At 43.6% G+C, this 22,835-nt stretch overlaps 1 protein-coding gene across 4 annotated transcripts in view; it reads right to left on the reverse strand.

Annotated features, from left to right (window-relative positions):
- apobec2a (apolipoprotein B mRNA editing enzyme, catalytic polypeptide-like 2a) overlaps positions 1-22,835 on the reverse strand; it is a 37,952-nt gene that overhangs the window by 9,738 nt on the left and 5,379 nt on the right. For 3 of the 4 annotated variants that reach the window (XM_029503099.1, XM_029503100.1, XM_029503101.1), the window contains exon 2: positions 5,356-5,553. In XM_029503099.1, the coding sequence (XP_029358959.1) occupies positions 5,356-5,553 (198 nt within the window). Of the gene's footprint in view, positions 1-5,355; positions 6,281-22,835 lie in introns of those variants that run through there. The other variant, XM_029503102.1, reaches the window with a different exon arrangement.

Here is a 22,835-nt window from a genome sequence, read left to right on the forward strand (position 1 = left end):
TGATGTTTTAACAATGACTTAATCCGACTTCAGCAAATACACTCTTTCTTCACCAAACAAATCTGGTTCAGTTCAGCTTTTAATAATAGTGTGTGTTAAAGCTCTGCTGTCGGACCTTTTGCTCATAAACACATCAAGAGCATAAAGTAGACATTAAAATTTATAATGTATTTGCAATGTTCAGAGTTGATTTAAGTTGACTGTCGGCAATGAAGTGAGCTGAAGCTGTACATGCATGTCTTTGGATGGTGGGAGTAGACCCAAGCACCCTGAGAAACCCACGCAAGCACAGGATGAACTTAAGTAAGCTGAGGTGGAAACTTGGGCTATCAGGGTGGGGGAAGCATGGCTGTAAAATATCAGCTAATTTTACATCACCTACATTGCTGAGACTGAAATTCCTTTGCATTATTATTAGACTGGTTTAGCGGTCACCAAGTCCAGGACTGTCTTCACCTTTCTCTGTTGAGCTATTAAAATAGCTTTTAGACACCAGCATCGGTGCAACACGGTGGTATAGTGGTTCACGCTGTTGCCTCTCAACAAGAAGGTCGTTTGTTCGATTCTTGGGCCCAGGACCATTCTGTGTGAAGTTTGCATGTTCACGCTGTGCTTGCGTGGGTTTCTCAGGGTGCTCGGGTTTCCTCCCACCATTCATGTTTAGGTTGATTGGTGACTCTAAATTGGTCTGAGTGTGTGTGTGAGTGGTTTTACATCTCTGTCTGTCTCTATGATTTTCCCCTGCAATAGACTGGCGACCTGTCAAGGGTGTGCCCTTGGCTGAGAGAGGCTCCAGCACCCCTCTGATCAGATAAGTGGTAGAATTGATTGATTGATTGATTGATTGAGAACAGACTTGCCACAAAATGCACTCAACAGACACAGAACATGCTCCAATCCACAACGTGCTTAGAGTCAGGGAGCTCGACTGAACAACACAAGCAGCTCCTTTGTTTGGCTACAACTGGAATATGGCAAATGAGGTGCCCATGCTCCAAAATTGTGTTTAGTCACTATATAGATATTGATTCTTCCCAGTTTCAAGTGTTTGCAGTGGACATACCCAATCTTGCATCAGTCACAAACAATCAAAGAAGGTTTATAGTAAGGACATGGACAAATTGACCCAAGATTGACATGTTCCTATTCTCCCTACCATGAAACTATCAAACAGATATGTACAAAGGACCCCCTGTAACCTGACAATACCAGCTTTAAGCAGGTAACAAAACATATACCACCAGACCATGGGCGAGACAGTTATTTCTGGAGGTAGTTTACCTTCGAACTTTCTCTTTATTTTAGGTGTTGCAAAAGGCTCATATGTCCTGTTTTGCCTGCCCTCCAAGGGTCAAATATACGGCTGAGGTGTCATTTTTGATGAGTTTCTTGAGTCTGTTGGTACATCTTTTCTGTTTTATTATTTCTTTCTAGATTCTATTTAAACAACTTTATATTCTGCATACAAGGAGCAGAGACACTAAGGAAAATCATCCTTGACATTAACCTTTTTACTTTTCACTTCAAAGTGTCACCCATAAACCCATTAATCTCCTCTAAGGAGCACCAATCTTCTTTCTGAGAGACACCCATCACAACACAAATTGGGGCAAAGTAGAAACACTGTCCATATTTCCATCACCAAGGCAACTAGTCTTCATCTGCTCCTCAGACACAGAGGCCCCTGCTGCTTTCTGGCTCTGGGAATAAGCAATTTTTCCTGACTTATATCTTCACATTCAAAATATATTTGTGTTTCTGCAGCTGCCTGACACAATTTTGAACCCCTCCCCATGCTTGAAATTGACAGAGACATCCAGTGTTTGAATAAAACAAAACAGAGTCCATCCTCTGCAGGAACTGGACATCAAACTGCTTGGCATTAGCCTGGATATACCTTCTGGAATCTACTGAAAAACGTTAAGAGGCATTACAGCTCTTGCTCATATGCATTACAAATAAACGGGGACTTGTTCTAACTTATGGCATTGAAATTGACAAGCTAACAATTCTTCCCCAAAATTCTCTCCTGTCTGACCATCACCTTATTACATTTGAGTATACTTTAATGGGCTCCACAGCATTGAGGAATAAATTAAGCTATAGAAGATGTTTATCTGAAGCTGCTGTGGCTAAATTTAAAGAGAACATTTGGTCATCATTCCCAACAATGCCATATCTAAATTCAAATGAGGATTTCTCCCATACGCAGGTGACTAGTGACTAGCACTATGGCCACACTGCGTTTGAATCTTGATAATGCCGCCCCTCTCAAAAAGAAAGTATTCAATCTGAGGATGATGGCTCCCTGGTATAGTTACCAAATCCGTGCCTTGAAGCAGACATCAAGGAAATTAGAAAGAAACTGGCGTTCCAATAAGTCAGAAGAGTCTCACAGAGCCTGGAAAGGCTATAAAAAAGCTCTCCGCAGTGCTAGAAGTTCATATTACTCAGCACTCATAGAAGAAAACAAGAACAACCCCAGATCTCTCTTCAGCACTGTAGCCAGGCTGACAGAGAGCCATAGCTCAGTTGAACCAGTGATGCCCTTAGCTCTAAGCAGTAATGATTTTATTAGCTTTTTTTCAGACAAAATTCTCATGATCAGAGAAAGAATTTATCAGCTCTTGCCTACGTTAGATAAAAATCCCCTTCTGAAGACGGCAACTCCTGAATCAGCTGCTGCGCCTCTTTTACATCTGAAATCATTCTCACCTCTGAATCTCTCAGAGCTAGCTTCTATATTTATAGACCGTCAACCTGTCTATTAGACCCAGTACCAACTAGCCTCTTTAAAGAGAGCTTTTATTTAATTGAGCCGTTCATTCTAGACTTGGTTAATCTGACTTTATTTCTGGGTTATGTACCTCAGGCACTTAAGACTGCGGTCATCAAACCCCAGCTTAAAAAGCCTAATCTTGATCCAGATGTTTTGGCAAACTATAGACCCATATCGAACCTTCCATTTATTTCTAAAATCATTGAGAAAGCTGTAGCAAAACAACTACACGAGCATCTGGTTGGGAACAGTTTGTTTGAAGAGTTTCAGTCAGGATTTAGAGCCCATCATAGCACAGAAACAGTGCTGGTTAAAGTCTCCAATGACATTCTAATGGCTTCAGACAATGGATCAGCCTCCATACTTCTCCTTCTAGATCTCAGTGCTGCATTCGACACCATAGATTATAATATTTTACTACAGAGCATGGAACATGAAATTGGAATTCAAGGTGGTTCAAATCCTACTTATCAGATAGACATCAGTTTGTTCATGTTAACAACAGCTCCTCCTCATGTACTGTAGTCAGTCATGGAGTCCCGCAGGGTTCGGTACTTGGACCAATCCTCTTTACGCTTTATCTGCTTCCTCTAGGCAACATTATCAGGAAACACAGCATCAATTTCCACTGCTACGCAGACGATACTCAGCTGTACCTGTCAATGAAGCCAAATGAAGTCACTCAGATAGTCAGACTGCAGGCATGTCTTGAAGACATAAAAGTCTGGATGACTGGAAATGTTTTACTTCTCAACTCTGACAAAACAGAAGTTATTGTACTCGGTCCTAAGCACCTCAGAAAAATACTATCTAATCATCTCATCAGTCTGGATGGCATCACTTTGGCTTCCAGCTCCACTGTAAGAAACCTTGGAGTAATTTTTGACCAGGACATGTCCTTTGTCCTTCACATAAAACAAGTTAGTCGGGCAGCTTTCTTCCACCTGAGAAACATTAGGAAAATCAGAAACATCCTTTCTCAGGATGATGCAGAAAAACTAGTCCATGCATTTGTAACTTCTACGCTGGACTACTGTAACTCATTACTATCTGGATGTCCAAACAAATCTCTAAAAGGCCTTCAGTTAATTTAGAACGCTGCTGCACGAATATTAACAGGAACTAGGAAAAGAGATCACATCTCTCCCGTGTTAGCTGCTCTTCATTGCCTGCCAGTAAAATATAGAGTAGAATTCAAAATCCTTCTTTTAACGTATAAAGCTCTTAATGGCCAAGCTCCATCGTATCTCAGAGAGCTCATAGTTCCTTACTGTCCTAGCAAGCCACTCCGCTCTCTAGATGGAGGTTTACTTGTGGTTCCTAGAGTCTCCAAGAGTAAATCTGGAGGCAGATCGTTCAGTTATCAGGCTCCTCTTCTATGGAACCAACTTCCAGCATCGGTCCGGGGGGCGGACTCTTTAGTAACTTTCAAGACCAGGCTTAAAACTTTCCTGTATGACAGAGCGTACAGTTAAAAAGTCCTCTACTCTTTAGGTATGCTGCTATAGGCCTAGGCCGCTGGGGGAAGGACTGAGCTTCTCTCTCTCTCTCTCTCTCTCTCTCTGTCTCTCTCTCTCTGTCTCTCCCTGTCACCCTCTCTCCCCCTCTCCCTCTTTCTCTCTCCCTCCCTCCTTGCATGCGCTGATAAAAACCATCCATTAAAAAAAAAAAAAAAACATTTGGCGCTATACAAATAAATCTGATTTGATTTGAAATCTGATGGTATAAACTAATTGAGTTCACTCCACCATGGTGCACCATGGCTGTGGCACCACCCTAACTTAATGTCTCAGAGACTGAGCTGGAGGATATCACTCTTACCAAGAAACAGGACTCAATCTCCACCAAGATAAATACCCTTAGAGAAAGAAGACTATAATCAACACAAATTACTGCACACAAGTAAAACAGCAATTATAGTGAGAAATATAGTTAAGACAGACAGGAAGGAAGTAAGACAGAGAGGGATTTACTTTAGTTACAAGCTCAGCTGAAATAAACTAAATGATTGGCTAATATTGTAAAATGTGTAAAATATTTGTAAATGCAAATATAAATTTACTACATAGAAGCTGAAATACTATAATAATAATAATAATAGTAATACATAAAATTGACTAAAATTACATACATACTTCAGTGTATGTATGTATGTCATGCTATTATATATATCCATGACAGCATGACATACATAAATATTTACAAAGTTGGAAGCTTGGGTATTACAGAACTGTACCTAGGTTCATAAGATACAATGGAAAAGCGTGAACCTCTAAACACAGTTCACTTCAGAAAAGCATACAGATCAATTAAACAATATAAATGATGCTTGTTCATTTAAAATTAGCACTATGGAACCACAAGTAAAACACCCAGAAAAAAAAAAAAAAAACGCTTTGCTTAGCATGGTTTTTATTTAGAATTGCCTCAGAGCAATAGTTTACTGTAGATTTTGATCAAGTTATATGTGAAGTTAGATTTGAGATTTGGTTATATTATTAGATATTTTATACAAAGTGGACATGCCCCATTTAGTCAGGTAACTTAACTTCCTCTGAATATGCACTGTGACTTACCCTGTGATGATCTCAAAGGGAGGTAGTTCAATTGGCTGCACCTGAAAATCTCCATTCTGATCATTAGCTACGGCACCACCAGTGGCTGCTGCCTTGTTTGCCGGCACTTCTCCATTGTTTTTTGTCTTCTCTCCTTCCTTCTTTACTTCCTGAACATCCTTGGTCACTTCAGTTGCTTCCTTGTCTTCTTTCTCTTTCCTTTTCATAAGCAAATTACTTTTGTCAGCCATGGTAAAAGTAAAGGAGTACAACAGACTACCATCTGACGGAAGATCCCAAACAAAATCTGACTCCACTGAAGATGAGGAGACAGGAAACGTGGGGGGAGGAGTGGAATGAATGAGAGAACCAAAGAGTCTAGAGGAAGAAAGTAGTAAGTTAAGCAAATTACGAAGAACGAGGAAGAGACAGCGACACAGTTCAGATAGTTGATAGGTCAATGCATAAACCAGGCAGATACTTCAGAACTTCATTCAGACAAGAGTAAACTAATAAACTACAATATGTTCAGACAGCTAAAAACCCTAATCCTAATCCTAAGCCCATAACCCAGTTTGTCTTCTGCTAGATGTCAAAAGTGAGTTTCAGTTTCAGTTTATTATATTTTACATACATATGATGGAGTTAAAAATTTACATAACAGAAAATGTTGTCCATCACAGCTTCAGTCTAAAAATATCTAAAAATGCCTTTAAAGGCTCACACAGCTCATGATAGACATTCACAGGCAGCTGCCACTCAGACAGGTCTATTTAAAGCCATTAGTATTTGTGTATGTGTTCGCGTCTGTTGTGTTCACACTGGTGCACGTCTTTTGTTTTTGTTCTTTTTTCCACCTGTTCCAACCACATAACATATAACATAACAATATAACATAACATAATGCCAATCCCTCTTTTCTTCCTTTTCTTCTACATCTTTTTACTATTCCTCCTATCAGTTTTCAACAGTCTTCAACTTGCAATACTCCACTGAACTTGTATCTCTTTTTCCATGTCTTTAAACGGGTCACACACTAGAGGATTTATACAGGTAAATTTACATCACCATCCTGATTAGTTCCCATGTTTCTTCTTTTTTTTTTTCTCCCTTTTTTATGTTTGCACAATTGGTGAGTGTTATATCAAGTTTAACATGCCATTACCTTTCTGCGAAACAATAGAAGCACTTCAGCACACACAATATTATTTTGCGTGCAACCAGTAATGTAAGGCAAGGTCATAACACACTTTTAAGGCTCTGAGAAGAGTAAAAACTGAAGTGAACCTATTTCTCTTCCATGGTGTGTGTTTTCCTGAGATCCCAGACAAGGATGTTTTAATTGCCATGCGTTGACTTACCACCACTCCAGCAGGATGAAGAGATGGATGTCTTAGGAGACTATAGAAGCTCTGAGTGATTCAGAGATGAGAATGATACCAGATGTAAAATAGGTGTCGCAGTTGATTCGGCAGTTGCTGTATTCAGAAGAAGATTATTGTCTAATGTAGGTAAGAGCTGATGAATTCTTTCTCTGATTGTAATTTTATCTGTAAAAAAGCCCATAAAATCATCACTGCTTAGAGCTGAGGTGAGCTGAACTCCTCTGAGTTTTCTTTCTAATTTCTGTGAAGTCTGCTTTAAGGCACAAATTTGAGAGTTATACCATAGAATCAGCCTCCTCTGTTTTATTACTTTCTTTTTGAGAGGGGCAGCATCATCAAGATTTGAACATAGTGTGGCCATAGTGCTAATCACAAGGTCGTCAACCCGTGTATGGCAGAAATCTTCATTTGAATTTAGACATGGCATTGCTGCAAATGATGTTCTCTTTAAATTTAGCCACAGCATATTCAGGTAGCGGCCCCCAGGATACACGTAACTATGCCCACTGGTGTCGCTAATTTAAAATTGCCCAAAATAGAATCGCCAATCAGTAGAGTCAGCTTTTCAGCGGGTGTGTCGCTGAGTGGGGAGAACCTGTTGGAAACGTGAACTGGTTAGTGGTGTTGTGAGGTCCGGAAAGGGGGGTGGAGAGTCCCATCTCCCACACCCCTCAGGTTTCAAAGAGACTGTTGCCTCCAACAGGGATTCGCTAAATGCCATCCTGGACTCTTATCTGACTCTGGCTTCGAAAGACCCTGGTTTCCCAAACAATAAATTGCAATTCACGCCACAAATCGAAAAAACCTGCCTAATCCCCAGAGAGATACCCTTCTCTGACCCTTCTCGCGGGTTGGCCTGATAACATTATCAGGCAATGGCTGTAAATTGCCATCCAGGCCAACTAGGACAGAAGGACTGATATAAAAAATTACTATTCTGATGAAATAGGAGACTGCAAACATGCCAAACTGATTCCCCTGAGAGAAGAGGACTTAACAGCTGTTCAAACCATTTTTCTACTAGATAATTTGGCAGAGATAGAATTTAAACCGGGCAATAAACTATTCCAATTATGTAGCAAAGTGCTGAATGACAAACCACTGTAACCATCTGTGTGCTTGGCTGTTGGTTATAACTGTTCTGTAAAAAGAAAAAGAAACTTCATACACAGTCCATAGTCATGCAGTTCTGATTTTCCACAGCCAGTCAAGACATGCATGAAAACGTTCTTTTCTTGGTTCATTTGTTTGTGTGTTCTGTGATGTCGTGATTAACTAATAACCATTTAATTGTGTTTTACAGTGAATAAGATAGAACCATATCCACTGAAGTAACAACAACAAGCAGAGAAAACTGTACTTATCAAAGTGATACATTTCTCTATGTTTTATATATAACTTCAAACTTGGATGAATGAAAGGCATAGCCTCAAATCCAAACACCGCCCTTGCTAGGCCCTAAAGCTAGAGGGAGAAATTTGATTGCACCAAATTTGCGGCGACAAACACATCACACCCGTGGGTCGGCCCCCAATAAATAGTCAATACAAAATTTTATCATGGGCAGAAGTTTGAAAAAAAGTTGGATAGAAGAGTTCTGGGGAAGCTCTGAAGAGGAGAACTTCCCCAGGAGACCTGTTGGAGCAACAACAGCAAAAAGAAACAGGAGTGAGAACTTAGCCGCTAAACTACAAGGGCTAAGTTCCAACTTGAAGCCGAGGCAGCATGCGACCGGAACAAATTTGGCTGCACTGCACTCAGCCTCCAGCATCTCAAGTTGCCGTGGTAACCAGGACTGCTTGTACTTCACGCGGCTCCAATCTGTTTTCATCAAGAAAGAGAAGAATAATTTGGACATTAACTTAATAACCAAGCCAATTGCACGAAAGACAACATTGCCACTGAAGAGGGACAAGCCAAAGGACCTTGACATGGCTGCTTTCGTCGGACATCTCCTCTGCCCTTTTTGTGGCCAGGTAAATCGTCAACTCAAAGTAAGGCTGCACTTACCTGCTCTGTTAGCTGGTTGTTCTGAGTGGTGCGAGACATGGCTATTAAACAATGCTGACCCAAATTTTAGCTGCAATCCCTCTCCTTCCTCAGAAAAATCTTTGTATTTGACATACAACCTTCTGTTCATTCGCCCAAGTTAGTAACCAGCTGCTTAATTATCATTGTCATATCATCTTATACCATTTACATATCCAAGTTCCCCTGTTTCATTTAGTTCATCCTTTAATCTGCACCTGTATATAATGAGCACAAATGTTTTAATTTCTCCCCTATTAATTAATAAAAAAAACAAACAAATTTAAGCCATTGTTACACTACTTCTTTTTTAGTCAATCCACAGTAAAGAACATCCCTCCCAGATTGAGACTTGGCAAGAGGCAATAATATACATACCGTCATACAATGGTAGGGGGATGTCACCCAGCTTAAGCTATAACTTTATGAAGAAGACGGTCTAATTGAATGCGTTGTCTTGGTGGCCTCTGTAAAGCATATTTCCTTTTTGTGATCCTCCAGTTCTGTGTGTCCCGTGGCCTGATCCCCTGCATCACTGGTGGCTCAAGCTGTCTCGGCCTCTGCAACCACCCTTTCATGGCTGGCCTCGATGAATGTTGGAGCCTTCCTGAGTCCTCGCACCCCTGCATGTCTGCTCCCGCAGGCCAGCCAGGCACTCAAGCCAACCAGAAACACCTGGACAACCATCACCCTGCCAAGGTAATAACAGACCTGCATCTCCTCGTCCGCTAGTCAATCCCACTACACTTATTATTGGTGATTCCATTATGAGTAATATCAGTTTTCTAAACATAGTCACTCACTGCTTTCCTGGTGTCACAGTCCCCATCATTCTAGAGAAAGTCCTGGATCTCCTGCCCACACTTCTGCCTTCCATTGAAAGGATTGTACTCCCTGTCAGGACAAATGACACCTCTCACCAAGAGTTGGAGACATCTAAAAACAATTTTTACTTCCTTTTCAGTGTGTTAAGAAGCTGTGTGCTGCGTCTTCAGCCGGCACACCTGGCTCCAATCCGCATGTAGATTCTGTGCCTTGAGATACATTGACAATTTTAACTTGTTCTTGGACCTGTCATTACTCTTTAGAAGGGATGGGATTCACCCAAATAATCAGGGCACCCAAATGCTAACAGCAAACATTCAGCATGCTGTCCAGTCCTCCCCCCACTGCCCATTCCAGGTATTTTCTACTTCACAGACAATTCACCTGCACTCTGTGGTCCCTGCTGGTAACTGCTTGGTACCCATTGTCAGCATGGATATTGAATCATGGAGTCCCCGCCGGTGATCAATTTGACCCACGCAGAGAGCAGAATCACTGTTACCTTTGAGTCCCCTGGCTCAATACTATTGAGCTAAGCTCATTCTCTGAACAATTACCACTTGACTATTTATATTTCAACGCCCCCAGGCTGTCAGGTCGAGCAGGTGGTATTTCAGTTATTTTTAGTTGCAGACAACGCATCTCCAATCAAGAACTACTCTTAAACTGTGAGTTGCGGAGGACCTGTCCAAGATTGTCTCCACTACCTAGATCCTGGTATTATTCAGTGCTCCAGCACCTAACTACCAAGCTGCTCAGCCTCAAGCCCTCTGGAACCTCCAGTCACCAGTCTATGAGCCTACCTGCCTACCAACTCAGAGCTCCACTGCACACGCCTCCCCCTCCAGTTGCTTCACTAGCTTCTGGATCACTGTGTTCACCTGTGCCATCCCCTTCCCTCACCTCCACCCTGCCTCGTCATGTGTATCGTCCAGCAGATGCCAGCACCCTCCACCCCACCCGGCCACCTGGATGGTTACCTCCCTCCCTATTCCTTTATCATCATTTCACTAAATGTCTTTTCACTATTACCAATTAGCCTCTGTTGCTTTTGGGTCCAATTACCAACGTAACTTCACAAGCACAGCCATAAAAGAGAAAAATTTGAACACTTCATTAATATTCTTTGAAACAATAGCCATAAACTTTGTGCTCTTTATAATACAATGAACTCAGTTCTTCATCCTCCCCACTACATATTTTATGAAACATCCCCAGGGACCTGTGAAAAGTTTTTACACTTTTGAGCGAATAAAATGTACGCAATACAAGCCAATATTTTAAGCTTTTTCTGACCCATCTGTTACCATCTGTTGTCCTCTGCTGTTTTTTACCAGTTGGAGCCAATTTGTCTTTCCTGCCTCAAAGATGTTGTCACTAAATTGAAACTATGTGCCTGTCCTCCTGATATCATCCCACCTTGTAACCCAAATTTTTAAGAATTTGTAATGTGCTCTCCTCATGTGCTCTCCTAGACCTGACAGCTGTGTTTGGCACAGTGGACGACATACTTGTAACTATTTCCTGGCCAATCATTGAGTTCATGCTAATACTAATGTTAATAAAGTGCATTTATTCTTCTGGAAATTAAACATCTTCATTGAACATCATGAAAACTAAAGATAAGGAAATGAAAATCTCAGTAAATATTTGTCTTGGGGAAGAGAGGGGTTACTAATAAACAGAAATAAACTCAAAATATATTTATTTATCATTTACACTCCCACCATCATCAACCTTGCAAGCTTCCACTTATTGCAAGGAGAATCTTCTTGGTCGATGACGATGTTGTCGACTTACACGTTCCATCTTGGGGTGTAACACTTCTGCCTGAGGGTGATCCCAGCAAGAAACTCTTTCCTCCATCTACACCAAAACCGCTCTGACAGATACTGCACCTGCCTCCATCTTTTCCTGGCAAGTCCCCTTTAACACATTTTCCTGGTGGGAAAGTGGGATGGAGGATTTCATTGTGAGCAGATGGTTAGGTGTCAGTGGTATGTCTACTGTCTACAGTGAGAGGGCGGCTGTGTACGATGGACATGGCCTCTCACTGGAGGCATCATCCAGTCTTCCAGTGGTCTGTGCAAGGACTGAACTAAACACAATCCTCACTGTACATATCTGCCTCTCCTGGACACCTCCAACATGACTTGCATCTGGAACATTCATGCAGAAGTCACAGTCTTTCCACTAGGAATGCTGCCTTCATCCAGTTCTTCAAGAGCTCTTCATTCTGTGCATCAACAAAGTTGGATCCATGATCTGGCCTTATTTGTCTCACTGCTCCTCGGATGGCTATGAAACATCTTTAGGCCTTGATGAATGCATCCATCGCCATGTCTTACAGCATCTCTATGTTTACTGCTCTGGAACAGACACATGTGAAGCGCAGACCATGTCACTTTTGTTCCTTGCGGCCCTGTAGAGTGGGTGATTGTGTGAGAGCTTTCTTAATTCCTGGCTCAGGATTAGCAGCTCTTTAAAATCTTCTTGCTGCACAAACTTCATGAGAGTAAGTGAAGCTTGCCTTGTCTCTTCTACTTTTAGCGGGTCTGTCTTCTTAGATCTCTCAGCCAGTCTATGAATACATGCCACAACGTTCACATGCCACAAAAGAAACAGCATTGTGACAGTCACAGAAAACTGTCCTGCTTTTCAGCCAGTGTGTTTAGCACCTGTGTGGCCCTGACCCCCGGGCTCCCACCAACAGCTCTGACACTCCTTGCTTCATATCTAGCTCTCTTTCCCATAGGAACTTGGGTCCTTGGAACCAGTTTGAGTAAATTAGTTCTGATACTCTGAGTCCTCTGGAGGTGTGAGGTGGTGGCAGGGTTCTCACTTGTGCCAACATAATGCCACTGTTGTGGGTGCTTCACGGATTGACTGGATTCGGTTTGCTACGAAAACACGAAACCTCCAAGCTCCGTTGCTGACATAGCCCAGGACTACTTGTGAGTCTGTACAAAAGTATTCTTTGTCAACATTGAGCTCTAACTCCTCCTTCAGCATACTGCTCATAGCAGCAGATATCACTGCAGCACTTAACTCAAGTCTTGGTATCCCGACTACTTTTGCTTTGCTTTGCCCATTTTCAGGGAGCAATGTACTTTGTCTTCACTCACAAGTCTTACGTAAGTGCATTGACCATAGCCTTGACTGCTGGCATCTGAGAAGTGATGCAACTCCATTCTCAGGATCTTTCCAAAGTTCTCAGGAGAGTAGCATCTTGGAATTTCAATCTTTTCCAGGTTCTTAAGGACTGACTCAGCTCTTCCACCTTGGCTTCAACTCATCTGGAAGTAGTTTCACCCAGCCAGAGCCTTTCTAGCACATCTCCTGGAGTACTTGCTTTCCTAACAGAAGGAATGGGGCCAAGAACCCGAAAGTGTTCCTTTCTACATTCCATTGTACTACAAGTCTAATGTCTGTACTGGGAGATCATCGTGGCTGTTATCTATGTCCTTCAACTTCTCGTCCTTTCACTCTCGCAGACTGATTCCAGAACCACTCAATTATTAGAGATGAATTTGTTGAGACGTAATTGTCCTTTAGCACACTCAGCTTGAGCTTCTTTCACCAGCTTGATGGCTGTATACAGACTTGAGGCCTACGATGCCATTGTCCACATAAAAGTTCTTTCTGATGAAGTCTGCTGCTAAAGGGTATTGACTCTCCTTCTGGTTAGTGAGATATTTCATGCCATAATTGGCACCACTCCAAAGAGGTGGACCCTCATGCTGTACTCTTTGGGCTCTTAATCTGTGCTTCCACCTTCCCACCACAAGAACTGCAGATATAATCTGTCTTCGTTATCCGGCACGTCAATGTTATCCCAGGTGCTGTAGTTGACCCCCGGCCCGGCACTTATCCCTCTGGCCTCTAACCGCCTCTGTTCCCCATTATTGTGGATCATTCCTAGATCTCCTTTTACGCGGCCGGTTCGCTATCTGGCGGAGAGAACCCAGAGCCCAATCAACAGCTTAAACTCATCACCCACCTCAAAGAGGAGATCCACTGACTCACCACCAAGCTCAAATCTAAATCCCAACTCCTGATGACATGCATTGATGTAGCCCATGAACAGTCCATCCACATAGCCTCCCTCCAAGCCACACTCCAGGACATCGTCCCCTAGGACCCGGTCAGCCCCTGGCCTAGCTCCACACTGAGCAATCCACCATGCTGGTCTGAGGTCCTGGTCCAAGCAGAATGAAGGCCCCCAAAGATGTGCCCACAGTCCGCCTGGCCCTTTCAAACCGCTTCAAGGCTCTTGCACATCCTCCCAGATCTGCCACCACCAGCCCGAACTAGGCCACACTCAGCGGCGATGGAGCGGCCTCCTCCCCAACAACTGCTGGAACTCCCAAGGCTCCAATCCGGCCACCAGGCAGAGCCCCCAGGCCCTCGTCCTCATCCACCAGAGCCTCCGCAGCCCACCAGCCTGTAGATCGGGCGGAACTCCCCTCAGTGTTTGTGAAAGATTGGAATTTTGAACGAACGGACCGACATCGGTAAGCGTGTTCCGTCATTTCCAGTCACTGGCGGTTGTGCTCTCTGCTGTGCTCTGTCATCTCATGTGTTGTTTCCACTGTTCTTCTACTATTATTTCCTAATTCACTCGATTAATCTGACAGAAAATTATTTTCACACCAACACTAGGTTTAGAAGTCAATATCTCCCCTTTCTCCAAAGGTTATAACCGGTTCTGCTCCTCCACTAATCAAACTACCCGATTAGCAATGTCCTCTAGCTCTCTGTCTCCACTCTCTGTTCCTCCTTCTCCTCCTCCTCTCCTCTCCTGTTCTCTGTGCCTCATGTGTAGTTATTCTGCTGCCTCCTTTTATGATAGCACCTCTTATCATAGATGTAGGATGATGGTAGAAATGGAGGCGAAAATTAATGAGTTAGAATCCCGGCTCCGCACTTTGGCTAGCCCAAACGATGCTAGTGTAGCTAGCCCCCACCTGTAGCCGGTGCGGAGCCGGGATTATGCCAACCTAGACGAGCTCATACGGCAGTTAAGATAGTTTCCTCCCCCCCAGTGGCTCCCGAGCAGCCGGGATCTAGTCTGGGCGGCTGGGTGACTGTCCGAGACAAGAGGCATAGTCGTAGGCAGCTGCACCACCAACCAGTTCACGTTTCCAACAGGTTTTCCCCTCTCAGCGACACACCCGCTGAAAAGCCGACTCTAGTGATTGGTGATTCTATTCTGAGGAACGTGAAGTTAGCGACACCGGCGGCCATAGTGAAGTGTATCCCGGGGGCCAGAGCAGGCAACATCCAGTTTTATCTGAAACTGCTGGCTAAGGGTAAACATAAATATGCTAATATTGTTATTCACGTCTGCAGTAACGACACCCGACTTCGCCAGTCGGAAGTCACAAAAATTAATGTGGAATCGGTGTGTACTTTTGCTAAAACGATGTCGGACACTGTAGTTTTCTCTGGCCCCCTTCCCAATTGGACCAGTGAGGACATGTACAGCCGCATGTCGTCATTTAACCGCTGGCTGTCGAGGCGGTGTCCCGAGAACAACGTGGGCTACATAGATAACTGGAAGTCTTTCTGGGGGAGACCTGGTCGAATTAGGGGAGATGGTGTCCATCCCACCGTGGACGGGGCCGCTCTCATTTCTAGGAATATGGCCGATTTTATTAGAAATCGAAAACTCTGACAATCCCGGGTCGAGACCAGGAGGCAGAGCCGCAGTTTAACACGCTCCTCTGCGCCTCAGTCAGAGCTGTTGCCTGCCGAGAATAGAATAGAGTCTCTGTCTATGTTTAGGTCTATAGAAACTGTGTCTGTCCCCCGACCACCTAAATCGAGAAAAGTTAATAAACACAAATTAAACAGAAGAGGAGCTAAAAACAAAAACCTAACTGAAATTGAAACAGCCACAAATTCAGTCTCAAATAACACTGTGATCAAATGTGGACTGTTGAACATTTGATCATTATCATCAAAATCTCTACTAGTTAACGATCTCATAGCTGATCACCATATTGATTTATTTTGTATAACTGAAACGTGGCTGCAGCAGGATGAGTATGTTAGCATTAATGAAGCTACACCCCCAACTCATGTTAACTTTCATATCCCTCGTACCACAGGTCGAGGAGGTGGGGTGGCTGCAATATTTCAGTCAAATCAAATCAAATCAAATCAGATTTATTTGTATAGCGCCAAATCATAACAAAGTTACATCAAGGCACTTTACATATAGAGCAGGTCTAGACCAAACTCTTTATAAATTTATTTAGAGAGACCCAACAGATCCCCCGATGAGCAGGAAAAACTTCCTTTAAGAGGCAGAAACCTCGAGCAGAACCAGGCTGAGGGGGGGTGGCCATCTGCCTCGACCGGTTGGGTTGAGAGTGGGAGAGAGAGAGAGTGAGACAGGCATTGGGGGGGGGGGGGGGGGGGGGGGGGGGGGGTTGTAGGCAGGAACATGTTGCTGCATGAAGTTCATGGAGTTCAAATCAAATCAAATCAAATCAGATTTATTTGTATCGCGCCAAATCATAACAAAGTTACATCAAGGCACTTTGCATATAGAGCAGGTCTAGACCAAACTCTTTATAAATTTATTTAAAGAGACCCAACAGATCCCCCGATGAGCAAGCACTTGGCAACAGTGGCAAGGAAAAACTTTCTTTAAGAGGCAGAAACCTCGAGCAGAACCAGGCTCAGGGGGGGCGGCCATCTGCCTCGACTGGTTGGGTTGAGAGTGGGAGAGAGAGAGAGAGAGAGAGAGAGAGAGAGAAACAGGCATTGGAGGGGGGGGGGGGTGCAGGCAGGAACATTCTAGGCAGTCAAGCCTATTAATCAACCCCAGACCAAAATCTGGCTGCAGGTCTTTTGAAAGCCTCACTTAGTCTTTCCCACTCAGACTGGAAAGGTGGAAAACCAGTTCTGTTAGTTACAGTATACCGTCCACCTGGTCCGTACTCAGAATTCCTATCAGAGTTTATATCAGAATTAGTACTCAGTACAGATAAAATCATTATTCTGGGAGATTTCAATATACATGTTGATGTAGAAAGCGACAGCTTTAGTTCTGGATTTCTTTCCCTACTAGACTCAATTGGGTCAGAAGTCAGAAGAGTCTCACAGAGCCTGGAAAGAGCTAAAAAAGCTCTCTGCAAGTTCATATTACTCAGCACTCATACAAGAAAACAAGAACAACCCCAGGTTTCTCTTCAGCACTGTAGCCAGGCTGACAGAGAGCCATAGCTCAGTTGAACCAGTGATCCCCTTAGCTCTAAGCAGTGATGATTTTATGGACTTTTTTACAGATAAAATTCTCACGATCAGAGACAGAATTTATCAACTCTTGCCCACGTTAGATAAAAATCTCCTACTGAATACAACAACTCCTGAATCAGCTGCGACGCCTCTTCTACATCTGGAATCATTCTCACCTCTGAATCTCTCAGAGCTAGCTTCTATAGTTTCATCATCCAGACCATCAACCTGTCTCTTAGACCCCGTACCAACTAGCCTCTTTAAAGAGATCTTTTATTTAATTGAGCCGTTCATTTTATATTTGATTCATCTGACTTTATTTCTGGGTTATGTACCTCAGGCACTTAAGACTGCGGTCATCAAACCCCAGCTTAAAAAGCCTAATCTTGATCCAGATGTTTTGGCAAATTATAGACCCATATCGAACCTTCCATTTATTTCTAAAATCATTGAGAAAGCTGTAGCAAAACAACTAAACGAGCATCTGGATGGGTTAGTTAAGTTGGGTTTGTTTGAAGAGTTTCAGTCAGGATTTAGAGCCCATCATAGCACAGAAACAGCGCTGGTTAAAGTCTCCAATGACATTCGAATGGCCTCAGACAATGGATCTTAGTGCTGCATTTGACACCATAGATCATAATATTTTGCTACAGAGACTGGAACATGAAATTGGAATTAAAGGAACTGCACTAAGGTGGTTCAAATCCTACTTATCAGACAGACATCAGTTTGTTCATGTAAACAACAGCTCCTCCTCATGTACTGTAGTCAGTCATGGAGTGCCACAGGGTTCGGTACTTGGACCAATCCTCTTTACGCTTTATCTGCTTCCTCTAGGCAACATTATCAGGAAACACAGCATCAACTTCCACTGCTACGCAGACGATACTCAGCTGTACCTATCAATGAAGCCAAATGAAGTCACTCAGATATACAGACTGCAGGTTTAAAACTTTCCTGTATGACAGAGCTTATAGTTAAAAAGTGAAAGTCCTCTACTCTTTAGCTATGCTGCTATAGGCCTAGGCTGCTGGGGGAACGACTGAGCTTCTCTCTCTCTCTCTCTCTCTCTCTCTCTCTCTCCCTCTCTCCCTGTCACCCTCTCTCCCCCTCTCCCTCTTTCTCTCTACCTCCCTCCTTGCATGCGCTGATAAGAACCATCCTTCTTAAAAAACACAGTTTCACCCAGTTCTAAGCAATTATACTGCATTTACTAACCATGTTTTGCCAAAGTCTCTGTCTCTCCCAGTTCCTCTCCTCTCTCTCCCTGTCCTCATCCTGCAGGTGGTGACTCATCGCCATCCCATGTTCCTGCAACACCTGCTGGTCCCATATTTCATGAATTCTGCACTACAGCTCAACTCCATGAACTTCATGCAGCAACATGTTCCTGTCTACACCCCCCCAATGCCTGTCTCACTCTCTCTCTCTCACTCTCTCTCTCTCACTCTCTCTCCCACTCTCAACCCAACCGGTTGAGGCAGATGGCCGCCCCCCCGAGCCTGGTTCGGCTCGAGGTTTCTGCCTCTTAAAAGAAGTTTTTTCTTGCCACTGTTGCCAAGTGCTTGCTCATCGGGGGATCTGTTGGGTCTCTTTAAATAAATTTATAAAGAGTTTGGTCTAGACCTGCTCTATATGTAAAGTTCCTTGATGTGACTTTGTTATGATTTGGCGCTATACAAATAAATCTGATTTGATTTGATTTGATCAGTGTCAACCAGAAGGCTGTGAAGATGGCCCTCCTGGTGGGCGCCCCCGCCACCTTGATCATCAGAGGCATTCCTTTCTTTAATGCCATAACACATTCTTTCTCCGGAGCAACTGTCACCGACATCACAGCAAAACTCCCTGGTCTTCTCCATTCACTTCCTCCCTCCATCCATTGCATCATTGAGAAAATCATTTTCATTTGTGGCCCGCTTCCAACGCTGACACTGAGTGCTGATTGCTTCAGCTGCCTTCTGAGTTTTAACTCCAATCACTCTGTAGCATATCCAGCACACACTTCACTGACAATTTTAACCTCTTCTGGAAAAGATCAAAATTTTTCTCCTGTGATGGATTACACCCAAACAAACAGGAATTTCATACTTGCTACTAACATCCAACACTCAGTTGACTAGCGCTGTCTACACCAGTCCTGCCCACTTCCTCTTCCTCGCCTACCACGAAGCCACCTGGAAAGAGCGTCCCCCACTGCCCTCCTCCGGAACCCTCATCCACATCACCCCCACTCCCCTTGAGGCACTTCCTATACCTTCCTTCTGGTCAGATCGAATTCCACCCTCCTTCCGACATCACCACCAGAAACAAAATGCGAACTTGTCCCATCTCCATCCCATTACCAGAACCTCACAATGCAGCATGCAACACCACCAACTAAAACTGGCCTTGTTCAACACTCACTCACTCAACAACAAAAGTCTCATTCTGAATGAATTCATCACGGGCAGCAAACTGGATTTCCTCTGCCTCATCGAAACCTGGCACAAAACCCAAGATTATTTCACATTTATCGAAAAAAAAGCTTGTTGCTGTTCGCTGCTGCATTGCCTCTCAACCTTACCCAACACGTCAACTTCCCCACACACACCCATCGACACATCCTTGATCTTGTCTGCTCCACTGGTCTCACACTGCATCAGCTCTCCAGCCTCAACCTCAGCATCTCAGACCACCTGGCAATAACCATGGACAACATTCCCATCCACATCCCTGTAGAGAAATTGAAATGAACTTTCAGAAACCTCAAACCAATCCCTTCCTCCACCTTCTCAGCAGCCCTTGCCAGCAGAATGTCCGCCTCCCCCCCCCCCATCTGACAACCCCTCTGGCCTCGTCAAATTCTACAACCACATTCTAACCTCCTGTGTTGATCAGTGGCCCCCATCGGAACCAAATATCTACCATCCGCCATCATGGTCTCCACTTCCACTGCTATACTGATGACGTCCTGCTGTACATCTCCACGAAACCAAATCCCTCCTTAACACTGCCAACAATTTCCACCTCACCATCAACAACTCCACTCTGCTCCCTTCCCCACTCATCCTCAGCATCATCTTCGATAATAACCTTTCCTTTGAACACCACATCAACCACATCGCAAGGACTGCCTTTTTACTCCTCAGAAACATTGCCCGTCTCCGTCCATCACTCTCCTTACCTGCTGCAGAAACCCTCATCCACACTTTAACACTTCAAGACTGGATTACTGCAACACCATTCTACAGTGGGGCAAACAAGTATTTAGTAAGCCACTGATTGTGCAAGTTCTCCTATTTAGAAAGATGAGAGATGTCTGTAATTTTCGTCAAAGGTACACTTCACCTATGAGAGAAAAAATTTGAAAAAAAATCAGGAAATCACATTGTAGGATTTATATGTAAATTATGTTCATTGTACTTCACGGTCCTCTTCCCAGCTCTTGTTATAATCACAGTCATAGTCATAGCCTGTTTGTGTACGACTTTGTTTGCCTTTTCGACCTGCCTTTTTGCCTCTTGATTTTTTGGATACCTCTGCCTGTCTGACTACCTGCCTGTGTACTGACTCTGTCTGGAATTAAACCTGCCCTTACATCAGAACCCTCTGTGTTGTGCATTTGTGTCCACTGTTTGTGCTCTGGGGAGTTCATGACAGTTGTGTTGATGGTCCTCACCCTTATCTTGAACTTCAACCACGGTGATTATGCAGCACTGTGTGTGTGTGTGTGTGTGTGTGTGGAGTGTAGTTCTTTTTCCTGGCACCACAGATGTCTTCTACTTATTGTTTTGACTTTTTTGGCGCATTTGTGTCCACCTGTTCTGTGCTCTGGGGAGTTTGTGACAGAACGAACTGGCCAGAATGGAGCCGGTTCATAATGCCCTTAGAGCTCAGGGTCAGAAGCTAGCTCAGCAGGAGCAACAGCTTGCTACCATGACCTGGCCACACGACAAGACTCAATGATACAAAGTCTGGGCTTGTAGGTTCATATTATATAACCATATTACATAAGCTCGACAATGCAGCCCCCGCTGCGGCTGCATTGAATTTTGGTCCTGATCTTCCACCGATTGTGTCCACTGCCACTCCGCCACCTCATGTGACTGCAACATCATGATATCACTTTTATCATCTTACACCTGTCTGGATGCGCTGAAGCCTGTGCTTTTGCTGAAGAGAGTCGCCACACCCCGTCATGTGCTTCCGGTGCACACGTCACCTCACCAGAGCGGGAGAGGTGCTTCATCTGACCAGCCTAATTGACTTCGCCCGCTTTCCACATCCTTCACTCCACCATCCGAGACCATGGAAGAACCCATGCAGCTGGGTAACACCTGTCTCCCCCACAAGGAGTGTCTTCACCAGCAGAGGGACAGGCACTGCTTCTACTGCGGTCTTCTGGGACACCAGTTCACAGACCGCCATATCAAGGCCTCCAAGGCCTCCAAGTATGCACTCAAGACTGCTCTAAAGGTGAGCAAGAACACTGTTTTTCATAACCCTGCTCACTATGCAGTTAAAGATAATTTTCACTTGAACACTGCTTACATGGTGGTGCCAACTTTCATAGACTCCGACTCTGATGCCAACCTCATGAACCTCTCTCATAAAGAGTCTGGGCTTGAGCCAGCTCAGGTTAAAATGTCCCCTCAAGCTGGAAGCAGTTGATGGCAACCCTCTGGGCCAGATTACCTACCGTACTTAATTAGTAAAAGACACGTTTCCTGATAATCATAGATAATAGATAATCATAAGAGTATTAGTATTCATGTTTTTCCCGCCATATCCCATTTGGCCATCCTCAGGCACCCCTGCTTAACCAGATATAATCCAAATTTTGACTGGGTTAAGGGTCAAGTTCTGTCATTGGGCCAGGGCTATTACCAGTCATGTTTTGTTCCGCATCCATCATTGGCTCACCAAGACCCTGACCTTTCTGAGGTACCTGCTTGTTACCATGATTTAATCACTTCCTCCTCACCACCCTTATGACTGCAGTATTGATTTGTTGCTTGTTGACTTGCCAGTAGTTGTGGTGCAGGCAGAGGTCTACCAGGGAGCATTTATGGTGACCAGTATCCTCATTGTTTTATTTTCCTAGAACAGGAGGAGGAGGGTGGGTAACGTGGTTGTTTTAAAAGAGTTTCTGCTGAAATGGAGAGAATTTACCTTTTATTTGTGTTGTTTTTTGCAAACATTACCAGGAGTTATCAGTTCCCCCAAACAATCACATACACATGGGAGGCCCTCATGGGACTCAGATGGCACTATCTTGCTGGGATTGACCCAACACACTCTTGGTTGGAAAAAGGGCCCATGAAAGATTTATTTTCTGAAACTAGGGTGAACTTTGAAAAGCAACGATGTCAGAAACGAGGAAGGAGAGGCACACGGCAATTTAAAATGATGTGAATGACAATTATGTTTTTCCATACGCAGTTGTAAGCATATTGAATAACACATTGACTTTATATTGAATTTCTTAACAGAATGAGTACACGAAAGATGATAGAACTTTTAATTAAACATTCATGGCAAGTTGTGTTGGAATTCTGGCATTTCTGTGAGTGTGGCACTAAAAATGTATGTTTTCATTTTTGAAAGATGGATGAGTTTGTCAAGGAGAAGCTTCATGAGTGGAACATGGCAGAGCAACGTTTGAAGGTATGTAATCATATTCAAAACAAATCAATTAATGAAGTTTGTTGAATAAATTAAGTAATACATTGAAAACTGTAACATTTGATTTCAGTCTATGTCATGTTGTGTTTTGCAGCTCAACAGATAGACAGACTCCTTTCTGCAGAATGGAAACTCCTCTTATTGGCACAGCTAAAATTTCAGCATCACCTAAAAAAGTTGCTCGAGGTATGCCTTGAGTCACAGTGTCAGAAAGATAGGTTTCGGGTATTTTGAAGTGAGTAACCTCCTCATTCAAGTCTCCATGAAGTCTGTTTGGTAAGTTTTCAACATTCAAGTTAAAGTATTCATGGTATACTGTGTGTCAGTCTTATTTTTGCAGTTTTGGCC

This window comes from Echeneis naucrates, chromosome 5 (genome assembly GCF_900963305.1).
Source record: "Echeneis naucrates chromosome 5, fEcheNa1.1, whole genome shotgun sequence".
Taxonomy (NCBI): domain Eukaryota; kingdom Metazoa; phylum Chordata; class Actinopteri; order Carangiformes; family Echeneidae; genus Echeneis; species Echeneis naucrates.